Here is a 13,383-nt window from a genome sequence, read left to right as displayed (position 1 = left end):
AGTAGTAGTAAGTCATGTGAGTATGAAACTGCTATCTAATCAAACTATCAAAATCAAAGTAATCAAGCTAATTTTTGTATAAATAGACAGTACACCAAAACGCAAGCCTTTGGCTACTTCATAATCCCAAGGGCTTGAAGAAGTAATTACGGAGCATACTCCTCACTTCTACTCTTCTTCTCAGTACATGCATTCTTTATAATTTAGCCACAACTGGTCTCACAATGATATCAACTGTAGAGCATTGGGCAGGGACTGAAGAGAGAATGCTGAAGATATAGTATGGTTATAAACGGGAGAGGCCTCTGTCCAGCAATGGACTGAGATGGGCTGATGATGATGCCAATGATGGGTCTCAAGTTTCCATTCTCGTCCATTTCGCCTTCTACTTTCCCCCCCTCCTTTCATTTAAACAAACATTACGGACGTCTATACTATGCTCTTGAAAGTAAAATGGAAATAGTCCATACACACCGTTCAGCTCACATGAGCAATTAAAGCACAGTTACAAAACCTAGGCACCGAGCATTCCAGACATACTACAATTACTAACCCCGACTAGTTTCGGTGGCGCAACGTTTGTCTATCAAGCTGTTCAGGTACTAAACAGTACTCAAAGCCGTTGTCTCGATGTAAAACAATTAGCCACACTGCCATAAAGACGAAAATACGAGATATTCGGTTTTCGGTCAATATTTTATTTGGTACTAACCGCGCTGTTTCATCAGTCACATTCTGCTCATTTTTGTGTGGTGTTATATTGTTTGCAGCTTTGTTAAATAAATAAAGTTTTAGTAGTTTTATTTAAAGTCTATCACATTTATTTTTTTCAGTGCGGTCTACAAAACATACAAGAATCTGAAGCGGCTTTAAGTAAATAAAAATAATGTTGTATTTTAGATTCGGCAAACATCAACAAGAAATTAATAATAGACATTTTATCCATTAAATTATGTTCAAAATTCTTGGTTCACCAACCAACCGGTCCTTACCTAACCTGATTAACAAAATAATGTGGTATTGAGTCAATAGCCGGACTGATGATAAATGTTGTCGCCACAGCTTAGTCTAACAATTTCGTATAATTTCATTATTTGCAACTACATAGTTGTTTGTAAATGCCGTCGTGATTTATGCTGACATTAATGTTAGCGGTATTTTAGTTGTGATGAATTATTTTTCCGAAACTACGTTTTTAGCGTCTAAGAAAAAGTTGTTTTTGGTAGCTAAAAAAAGAAATTAGGAAAGAATTAAATGAAATAGGATGGAAAGAAGAATAGGATTCCTCTTTAATCAAAGGGATAAGGATTCCGACAGCAGATAATTGACTGGTTCATTAATAAAAACTAGTAACACAGTGCCCAAGAACTTTATTTGTAGTGAATAATATTTTTCAAGTGCTTGCAGTCTAATCCAATTATTACCGTTACTAATGTTCCCATTGCTTCCGTCGTCTTCCGCACCTCAGTTCGCATAGAAATACCAACGCAGACAAACAGTAGCCACTAAAAAGTATAATAAATACAGGGTGAAGCTCTATCAACCTAATCGGAACGTTTGCAGGTGGTCTCCCAGGAGGACAGGGTTTACGCTGACGATCAAAAATGTCGTCCAATATTTTGTTAAGAATGCCAGTAGCTTCCACTTCAAGCATAAAGTGATTCATAGGGCGAAGCAAAATCGAACCACGACGAAATATAAATATTCTATGTATTTTTCTTAATGGCTCTTTCAATCTATACAAGGCTGGGTTGCAAAATCTATCAATTAACTGGTATTTATACAAAGAGTAATGATAATCAGACATCGCAGTAAATTTGTTGTACTTTCTGTCGGCTAGGACACTTAGTAGGCAATTGTATTTGGTTCCACAATTGATGTGGTTGTGAAAAACACTTTTTTCTAAGGACTCGCTGTTGAGGAGAGGCTGAAAGTTAAGGATCTCTGTAACCGTCTGTGGCTCATAACTTCGAAGGGGCTGAGTGGTCACGCTGCACATGTTCGTCTGTAGGGCGAATGGAATTATGAAGGAGGCATACAACAGCGACCCCGCTAACACTGACCGAGACCACCCGGGACACGTTTTCCGGGTCATGCTCTTGTTCAAGAAGTATCCGAAAACCATCAGAATATCGCGAATAGTGTCTTTTTCTTTTCTAGGGAACAGTGTTAAAGTTGATGCTCCTACGCAAAATGATACAAATAATAAAGCTAAAAAGACAAAGGTGATCAGACTGTCGTTTGACACCCCGACCCACTGTCTGATCATAGCTGCGTGACGAAGAATAAATGATACATGGTCGATCCTCCATGGGTACGTATATGAAAAATTCCCAGTATAGAAGGGCCTGACCGTAAGCCCTCCAAAAACACCTTCCGCCTCATTCCTTACTATATCTTGTACCAACTTTATAGTTAAGCCTTCTTCAATTTCACCAAATCTATTCGTTGTCGAAGCACGTTCCACCTCAAGATTGACTCCAGTGCGTCTCTGGAATAAGTGCATGATGTATTGCTCCATTCCTTTGGTCTTCGAATCGAAATTCACGTACGGCCATGTATTATAGGTGATCAGTTTATAATTACAGTTGCGAACTACGCTTTTTTTCAGAAAAGGCAAACTGCTCATGTCTCGGTATACCGAACACCGAGATGCTAAAGTTAGGTAGTAATCTTGCGCACAATGATTTGATGACGTTAAGTTGTACATATAAATAGCGTAGTCATCGTCTTCCTGCGTAAGTATAGTAACATTGTATACAACATTATATTTACGAAGAATAAAAGTTATTTTTTCCAAATTCTCCATTTCTAAATGTTGCATGACTATAATAAAATCCGCAGTGGGGTTCCACATTGGGTCTGTTGTCATATTGTTTATCCCGCAATCAAGTTCTTGATAATTTTTACATGATATGATGTAAAGGACATTGTAATTAATGTTTTCAGGCTCCCACGCGAACTTTCTAGAAAGGAATCGTATATTTTCCTCGTTGTGGAAAGCGGATACTTTGAGATATCCGACATCGTTGACCACGGTCGCGTCCCTGTGTTTGCTCATGTTCCTAAAGTCAATTCCATCATTAACTAACCTCATGACACAACTAGTCAGCTGATCGATGTCGTATCCTTCATTAATTTCTATTAAAGTACTTCCAGCTGCTATACTAAGATTCACAGTCATCAAAATTAATACAAGAATTTTCCACATGGCTCCTCCGTTTGGTTTCACATTCAGTCAGAAAATTTCTGGCTTCACAATAGGACAGTTTGTCATTATATACAAGTTTGTAACATTAATCATTACCTACCCTTTTAGTATACCCTTTGAATGCAGTAATAACATTATTTTTAGATAACTAAAGGCTTTTAATGCTATGCCTTTTATCTAACAAATTGATAAAATCGACAAGGTCACTTTGAACAGACGATATGAGTTTATTCTATAGTTTGCTGTCGTTAGTAAAAATAATTTGATGGGCCTACCAAGATTTACTGTTCAATTTTGTCCATTGTTCAACTATTGAACTAATGATTTACAATCATTGATGTTCAATATTTCATTAAATGATTGCTATCAGCCTTATTAGCTATTGACGTAAATTAGGTTGGTTAGGTCCATTGTGTCCCATATCCCATATTCCTAAAGGCTTGTCTTTACAAAATCTTAACATTGTAAATCTTTTGTTAGTTATTGGTTTTGGTCGATTTACGAAAGAATATGGTTATCAACAGCCCAAAAATCTGCGACTGTACACAAACATTTTCATCGTAGGAACATCATGTAGGATCAACATCAAGAAAAATTAAGCATTTGAGGAAGTTTTCGGAAATTTAACTGCCAAGAACACAAAAATTTATATGACAGTCGACCTAAAATTTTCAACATATCCACGAACATCCAGAACATTACCAAGTACTGGAATGTAGTACAAAGCTTTGATAGACAGTTGAAAGCAGTAGCCACATTAGAAGAATACCAATATACCCGTGACGTCATAGCAACACATAAGTTCATAATCTATTCGAATCATACTTAATGCACAAAGGACTACCGGTCACGTTTGGCTGGAGTAGCGGTATCGCGTGTCTAGGGACACATGCGAAGTATGAATTGCGACGATATGAATGACATAATGGAATACTTAGGTATCAAGTAAGTACTGCAAGAATTTTAGAATGTTCATAAACCGTTCCATAATATTTGCATTGCCACGAGGCAAAATTTCAGGTTAAACGAAAGCCTACAAAATACTCCTACAAAATATTTATTTATTTACACTTTTTATACCATATTTGTACAATGGCGGACTTAATGCCTGAGGTATTCTCTACCAGTCAACCATAGGATATCAAGAGGTAAAATAATAACATGAAACAAAATTGCATCATAACAAAACATTGGTGATTAAATGTATAATTCCTACTTCCCTACTAATATTATAAATGCGAAAGTAACTCTGTCTGTCTGTCTGTTACGCTTTCACGTCTAAACCACTGAACTGATTTTAATGAAATTTGGTACAGAGATAGAGTTGACCTTGAGAAAGAACATTGGATAGTTTTTATCCCGGACTTTTGAAGAGTTCTCTTGGAAACGCGATAGAACCGACATCGACACGAGCGAAGCCGCGGGCGAAAAGCTAGTATTATATGTTTTACAAACGGACCTTTTACCTACGCACGATATTGGAGCGATATTCCAATTAATTTGGTATTAGGTAGTGTTAAACTCATCAATCAGATACTCGAGCCGTAACGCTAGTTGCTGATACACGTACAGTCGGCAAAAAAGGTCGAATCAGTCAAATCTTCGGAAATGGAATAAAATTGAATTCGTGACAGTTACGTATGTGTATAAGTGTGGTGGGTTTGATCCCCAAGCAGAATAAGAATTTGTGTGATCCACGAATGCTTATTGTGAGTCTAGGTATCTTGTGAGTGTATTGAATGTTTGTCGAACCCCCCGCAATACAATAAAATTCCCTAATGCAGTTGTTAATAAAAAAACCTCCATACAAAACAACGATGTTAAACTAACACCATTCTTCTATGCCCAGAAAAATACTGGCTCTTTTTAATCGGACTGTGTTTGCCGGCTTTTCTTGCTGATTGTAGCTACCAGCTGTATGTACATTTTAAAGTCAATTATTTGGATTACCATGCAGAAAGAAATGCGAACGTATATTGGTAAATATTTGTACGCAATACCAACTTCCTGCAATTATGCGTCTCGTGAAATACGAAAAAATATTATTTTGATTGCATTAGGTATTCGAATTATATCAAATAGTATTAGAAATGCGAGGATTGATAATACTTATTTATCACTTATGGCTGTGCCATCCAAACTCAATGCAAAAGAGATTTCGAAAAGTTTTTAGCCCCATAGCCATCTGTACGGTAAATAAGTTGAAAAAAATATAGATTCTAAGTCCCTAAGACCTGCACTAAAACTTAAAAACACAAACAGACCCTTTGACAAAATTTACGCAACGTTTACCAAAATGATATCCAAGAATTCCCTTTCGCAAGCGCTGAGTAACTTAAGTTTTGCAAGAAAGTGGTCGCCATGACTCAGTCACTATACTCGACCCTACCGAATCGAAAGTGATAAAATAACGACATCGTTATTACTCAGATATGCGCAAATTTGTATCGTGCCCTTACTGAGCAGGCGGCCTACTGCTACATTATACCACTGCCACGTAATATCAGTGTAGTTGTGTAAGAGAGAGACACACCGATATACGAAGTATAACGTGTTGTCTCCCTTCCACAACTGGTTTTCTATCCACAATGTTTTCGACAATCGTTACAGTTGATAGAAAACATTTGAATGTCTGGAGATTACAGGTCGACAAATGTAACTTTCAACCCCCGTCACTCCCGGGGGTGTTATAAGATTGACGGTCTGTCTGTGGCATCACAGCTCCCGAAAAGTTGAGCAATTTAAAATCTGTGGGGAAGAATAACCGAATTTCTGCAAATATACTCGATTGGCTTTGTTTGTCGTAGGTAGTTTTATTAATTTTTTTTTATTTTGTCATGCATTTGAGAGCTCATTACCTACATTATTTACCATAGTAGTCGCTTGGATAGTAGTCGTTATGAAAGCAAGATGCCACTAAGTATAGTGTTGTAAGCTATCTCCCTTCTGCGGTGGCAATAGTACCTCCTGCTTTATTAGCACAGGTTTTGCCCATTTAAATATTTATTGGTGTTCTGAATATATCCTCGCAAATTGGAGGCCATTGATCGCATAATATGTTTTATATACGGAAGATAAACTTAATGTATATATAAAGTAAATTATTTCTTCGTTTTTGTTGTTACGTGTTATTGGAGAGTAATTTGCATAGTTCAAACTTAATTTTATGGAGACAAGGCGCCTGGTCAACATATAACTTTTTAAAACAGTTTTATATCAAGGAGGTTTTAATTTTACGCGCGTTAACATAATTTAAGTATCTGCTGAACAAGATCATAAAGATTAATTACAGAAATCGAATTCCAATTGACCTGTATGATTGTAGTATTTTTTTTATATATATAGCCTGCTTTTGATCCCACTGCTGGGCAAAGGCCTCTCCTTTTCTCTTTACCAAGTAAAATAATTAAACAATAAAAAATCGGTCGTCCACAAGCCGGAATTGCAATACCTAGGTTTCCGTACAAATAGGACGAAGAGACAGGAATCTTCAAACAAATCTAATCATCCATCATGACTCTAACAACGTTGTTTAACTTCGTCCTTAGAGTTGTCCACTTTTTTATAAAAAAAAAAAACAAACACTTTAGTATTGGTTTTATTACAATGCCTAATATTCAAATCCAACGTCTTATAAGACGCTGGACCACACAAATAATTATATACATAAATCAAGTATTCAACAAGTTGGAAACAAATATTTTCACACTTGTAAATCGACAGGTAACTAATAAATCTGTATCTGTACTAATATATAAAGCTGAAGAGTTTGTTTGTTTGTTTGTTTGAACGCGCTAATCTCAGAAACTACTGGTCCAAATTGAAAAAATATTTTTGTGTTGAATAGACCATTCATCAAGGAAGGTTATAGGCTATATACCATCACGCTGCAACTTATAGGAGCAAAGATACAAAGGAAAATGTGAAAAAAATAGGGCAGGTATAAAACATATCTTCTAACCACGCGGACGAAGTCGCGGGCAACAGCTAGTAAATATAATATAAAGCTTTTGGAGTTCCGCACTCACAGGGTAAAACGGGTCCCTTTCATTAAGGGACTGTGTGCCGGTCGGTCTGTCCATCAGTAGGCTGTATCTAACCGTGATACCTAGACAGTACACATTTTTACAAATGATCGAGGGTAAGCAATGTTGTTACGGTCATAAATTTGAATGATAGCAAATGTTTATTTTATACGACTCAGGACAAGTATTTGTGGATCACTTTAGTTGAGTAAACCGATTTATTTTCTTTTTTCAGCCTATTTGTACAGAACCCAGATAGATAGATACATAGATACCCAGATTATATTAATAGCAGATGTCTCAAGTAAAAAAAACTGGTAGTTTCTTTGCTAATTTCAAATTAATGAAGTGATTAATAGGTCATTAACATTGGCTCTTAAACAAATAGGATTCAGACCAGATTCCGAAAATGATTTAGATCTATTTGTTTTTGTATTATTTAACTAATTAGAACTGGTTTGAGACTTGAAATGGAATTTAAAAAGCACTGGTTTTTAAAAACTAATTCATGCTAATGGTGTTTGCTGATTCCGTATATTTATATTCTCAAGTCATTTGTTTTTGAGGTAGGTAAAACAGAACCAGAAGATAATAAATAAGACAGTGTTTTTTTATGCATTAATACGAAGTTCCTAATGGACTTATTTTTTTTATAATTATTTCAAATTCCATTGCCCAATTTCTAATACGTAGAAATAAAATAATATATATATATCCGTCATAACTTGTTTTTTGACGGAATTTGCCAAATTGTAGGACACAGGCTAGAAGAAAACAATGATATAGTTACTTGTAATTTTTGCCATAGATAATATGAGAACTTTACGATACTAAAAAAATACTTCTCTACCATTGACACCATACCTAGAAAAAACGGTAAAGTGCGAGTCGGACTTGCAACGCTCACGGTTCCGTACAAATAGGCTAAAGAAATTCGGATTTGCAAAATAAAAAGCACTCATCTTTATGACTTTACTAACCGTTACTTAACTTCGACTTTGATTTGAAATTTAATTGTAGAAATAATAGTTAGATATCATCTGTGAAATATAAAACTGTTTAGCTAACACCGTTCATGAGATACAGCCAAGTGACAGACGGTCGGATAGACAGCGGAGCCAAAAAAAAAAAATATTTTTAATATTATTTACGGAATCCTAAAAACACCTACAAATTATTCACCATTACCCTCAAATAACTGCACGTAGAGAGCCCTTAAGGCCAATTCAGTGTGCCGTCATTAACATTCACAACATACCTAAATATCTAGCCATGATTGGAATATAATACACGACCAATACTACTCGACCTCTATTATCAAACATGTATTAGCGTTGATAGATCTATGTAAACTGGTTACATATTGCATCATTATTGGAGGAAATGAAGGCTGATTTTTATACGGAAAGGATGTTACTGGGTGGGTTTCGTAAATACTTGTAATCCTGCGTAATAAATTATGAACGTATGTTAAAATATTTTAAGTAGATGATATGACCTAGTATTGCAAACTATCGCTTATTAAAGTACCGTTTTCTGTACGGACTCTTGGCCTATAATATGTACAATTTTCGGTATAAGTTAAAAAAAATACAGAACATAAAAGTGGTTATAATTGTTGAAGCATCTGGTTCAGGAATTTGAAATAATATTTATTTATAATCTAAGCGAATACGTGCTATAAGTAATTGGTATAAAAATACTTTATTAAACACGTATTTAAATTTCAAAAAATAATCTTAAAAAGAGGTTAATATCATAATAATATTTACCCCTCTAAACGATATTAAATACACTTATACATACAACGATGAAGCTTGTTCAAAACAAAAGACGTTCAAAGATTACATCAACATTTACAATAATCATCTCACAAAGTGCACAATCACCTAATAAAGGCAAATTTTCGCTTTCAAAACATTGTTGACATGTAATATGTGCATATGGCAAATAAATTGCTGCGATCTCGACCGATTTCGTTAAGGCGTATTGACTGCGAAACAGTCGCGTGTGACCTGACAAACCTGAAAACCTAGTGCTCTCGGGGAAAATTTGGTAGTGACACGAATAGTGCCGTAACCGTAATAGAATTTGAGCGATGCAAATTGCATTTAGTAATTTTTTTATATATTTTTTTTTATTGCGCCAAGTCACGCAAGGTTTAAAATAAATATTTAATGGAATAAAAATGCGATTTTATTGAAAATTTATTTTGAAACTATGTGTTTTTAGTGGACAAGGATTAAATATATATATTAAATATTCGAGTTACCTACGTGGAATTATTAATAGATTTTTTTCTGAGCATCAGAAAATACTTTATATTTTATCAACATAAGACATAAACGATCCAAGAACATATCAATAATGCGAAAAAATACCGGCAGTGAAGAAAATATATCATTGCTGAATACGACATACATAGACCAAAACGCATAAAATTACAGTAAAATTATTCAATGTCTATTTTCTAAAACATAACGGAAATGTAAATCTAGGCAATCGTGTCAGATTCTAGATTTTAAATATGGCTAGCTATACGAATAATGACGTAATATTGAGATTTTTGGAAGCCATAAAAATGAACGAAAGTTAGTGAAACTATTTTCGTATGTAAGTTACTTGCAGCACAAAGTATTCGTGCACGAAAATACTATCACAGGACATTACTTAGTGTCTTTCAGTGATTCAGGACATTTTCTTTATATTTAAATATTAAAAAAAATAACTGTTTAGCTATCACGGTTTATGAGATACAGCCGACGGACGGATAGACGGAAGAACCTCAGTAAAAGGTGCCTATTTTACCCTTTAGGTAAAGAACCCGTAAAAACCAGCATTTCTTACACACAACATTATTGATGACAAGACAATAAACTTTCATAAACGCCAGTCGACAACCAGAAGCAATTGAGGAAGTATCAAAACCACAAGTGTGTACTATTTTATATTGTCGGTTAAGCAGTAATAAAGTATCAATTTTGTAACATGTTCAAGCACTTTACTAGCGGCCGGTAATTGGTAAAATCATTAATTTTATATAATAATAATAATACAAGCTATCTAGATCAGGGAAGTAGGTAGATACTTCACTTTCACCAATTGAAAACTATATCGACTAAGATTATTTTAAATATTTAGCTCTACCTACTTGTAAATAAAAGGATTCAAGAAAATTTTATGAAAAAAAACTTAATGTAAAACAATACGGCAGTATTTTTGGAATGTGATGACAGAAACATGCACGAACGAACGAACACGCAAAATGCATGTAGATACTTTACGAGCTATCAATCCATTTTCCGCTTTTGGGCGTGGTATGTCTATTCTAGTCTCAAAAAAGACTCAGGAAAAGTATTTCTGGAGCTTGTCCTTGTGGATTGGACCCGAAACGTTAAGACGGAAATTTCAAGTATATTCTTAGTAACATTAATTCATTGGCAAATATGCTTTTATTCACTTTGAATAGGAAGAAGTCAGTAAAACGTACATATTCTCGTCCAATCAAAGGATTCCATTGAACTCACTTCATTGAACATTTTAGATTGAAAATATCATTTCAAAGCCAATAATCAACAAGTAAATATTAAAATCGCAGGTGCGAACATACTCCAATCGTTTTGGATGCAGAAATCCTCAATCACCAATACTAATTGCAAGAAAAAATGCAACATGATTCACGCTATTCTAAAAGCCATTATCCACAGCTAGACCAAAAATAAAAAGCAAAAAAGTACATAAAAACCTTCGCAAACATGTATAGTGTACCGTTGCTGACGGTACCCGTCACGGCAGCTCATCGCCGGTCACTTTCGATGGTCTTGCGCAAGCGCATCTGTTAGTACATTCCTACGTTTTAGTTTCGTACAATTTTCTAATTCGTCATGTGCAACTGTTGTTTATTCAAATGTCAGATGTTAATTTATATATATTGTCAAGTTAAGATTTGTTTGATTGCTCACTTGGTATATGATTAAGTTATTTTTTTTGTTTTGTTTTTAATCTGTTTTATTTTCAGTGCGGTAGTATGCTATGTGGTAGTACCTACAGTATGCTATCGCACTGTTGCTCACTTCAAACCATTGTTTGAGTTTGTTTATTATTGGTAGATAAAGTTTAGGTTTTAAAAGATAAAAATATTTTATTATTGTCGAATTCTATTCTACTCTATAATAATAGTTCTCGTCATTTATTTGTGATGCCTAGCCCTAACTCACATCATCACCAATTACTTTTCAGATGTTTACAAAAATCACAAAAAAAATATCCTTGAATATAAATTTGACATTTCAAAACATAGATTAACCTCGGTTCCTTATTATTTGCTAAAGGCGGGCCAGAGGCAAACTCAATAACTTAAGTAAACAGTTACATACAGATACTCGTCAAACTATGATATCTCCAGGGGCCCTACTATGGGACAAAAACTCATAATTTCTAAAAACACTTATTTTTCACTTTTTAAAATATTAAATGTAATCATTGAGCATAAATGGAGGATGGATTAATCAATAAAAAAGTTGTATATGACAAAATTAATATGTGGTTAAGATACTTGTAATGAAGAAATCATGTTATGAGTATAGAAAGCAAGAACTTTACTATCTTAAAAAGCGTGCGGGCTTAATTGAAAACAATCGTAAAACTGTAAACATTGATCGTGAAATTAGTTACTAAAGTCTTGTTCGTGATTTGAAAACAAAAAACTAGATTCGAACGTAAATTCCTAGAAACACTTTTTATGATTCTATAACTCAATACGTGTAAAAAGAAATCCTGTTGATCATATGATTATTGGAAAGAACTATTGATTTTTTTGTATGAATTATGATGTGATCGCGAATAGCAATAATGTACAAAGGTGCCTTTATAGGATTAACTTAATTCAGAAGTTTTCAAGTAATGTTATCGGTAAATATTAATGTGTACAATACCATGTATTGAAAGTCACTAAAAGTGTCTTTAAATGTAATAAAAAGTAATAACGAATACTCCATTAGCAGTACCCACGTTAATAATAATACATAAAATCTCACATTCAATATTTGATCTGAATGCTGACTTTCTACAAAAAAGCAAAAGAAAAATTTTCTAAGCGAGAAAAAAGTGAGAAATTTTCTCATGCTTTTTGTATTCGAGTTTCCATAGTAGCTAGAATATTTACATAGCTTCGCGGTCATTTTGTAAGGTCCATAGCGACTGTTACATTCGACACTTAACTGTTTACTTGTAATATATTTTGACACCATACTTATACATCGTTAGCTGTTTAGGCAACCATTGAAAATAATTGATAAATGCATGGTCAGTTTAACATAAGTGGCAACGTAAGTGATTTGTATTTTCGACTTTGTTAGGTTGTGATAAGGTCCAAGTTTAGTGTGTAGTACTACTACTAATGTTTGGTTTGGTTCGTAATTATTATAATTTTTGTAATGAAATCAATGTTTATAATTTTGTTATATACGAAATTTACCTAACTCTGTTAATAGGCTCATTATTTTGGAAAGCCTTCATCATTGATGCAATGGTTTTCGATACCATCACTTTTGGTCGTGTATGTTTTTTTCTAGCAACTTTAGTTTAATTTTTATTTGAAATATTGATTTTTTTTATAAATACTTTACAAAAATACCACGGCATTAGTATTAACAATCTTGGACGCCAAATTGCGAAATATGTATGTTTTTAGAAATAGTATAGAGTAAGGAATATAGAGATAAATAACGCCCAGACATAGATAAAATTATCTTCCTCATCACCCAGAAATTTGCCCTGGGTAGGATTTGAACCCGCAACCTCCGACATAGCAGTCAGGGCTACTTACCACTAGACCAACAGGCCGGTCAACTTGCAGACTGGTCCACGAAAATCTAAACCACTCCGAGTTAATATTCATTGAATTCCAACGTCTCTTGTGTAACGGAGAAAGGCTTCGTCTATTAATTTCTACAAACATGACTTCCTGTAATTACGTGAACAATGCGACATTGTTTATCGATGAGATCATTTCACTATCAGCTTAGCGTACAACGAATCAGTGTAATTTTAATATAGGGTGATGATGATCGGCTTAATGTATTACATAGGATGTGGAATGTTTAGTTAAACCCAAACTTCATTCAGGGGTTTATTTTTAGGTAATGT

The 13,383-nt window shown here is 34.3% G+C and overlaps 2 protein-coding genes across 3 annotated transcripts in view; both read right to left on the bottom strand.

Moving 5' to 3' along the window:
* Positions 1–13,383, bottom strand: part of LOC113502131 — a 194,204-nt gene that overhangs the window by 175,835 nt on the left and 4,986 nt on the right. The gene's annotated exons all lie outside the window — the stretch shown is intronic.
* LOC113502099 lies at positions 231–3,385 on the bottom strand. The gene is made up of 2 exons (XM_026883479.1): positions 1,952–3,385; positions 231–401 (listed from the first exon to the last, which is right to left on the bottom strand). The coding sequence occupies exons 1-2, from the start codon at positions 3,209–3,211 to the stop codon at positions 231–233; spliced, it is 1,431 nt and encodes a 476-aa protein (XP_026739280.1). The 5' UTR covers positions 3,212–3,385.

This window comes from Trichoplusia ni, chromosome 16 (assembly GCF_003590095.1).
Source record: "Trichoplusia ni isolate ovarian cell line Hi5 chromosome 16, tn1, whole genome shotgun sequence".
Classification (NCBI taxonomy): Eukaryota; Metazoa; Arthropoda; class Insecta; order Lepidoptera; family Noctuidae; genus Trichoplusia; species Trichoplusia ni.
This window is presented reverse-complemented; position numbering and strand designations above follow the sequence as displayed.

Bases quoted from the DNA above. Each gene is read 5' to 3' on its own strand.
- LOC113502099 (XM_026883479.1), bottom strand. From the start codon at position 3,211: ATGTGGAAAATTCTTGTATTAATTTTGATGACTGTGAATCTTAGTATA. The intron at 402-1,951 runs GTTACAGAGATC...TTTAAATGAAAG, and splicing joins GAAGTTATGAGCCACAGACG to GAGGGGGGGAAAGTAGAAGG.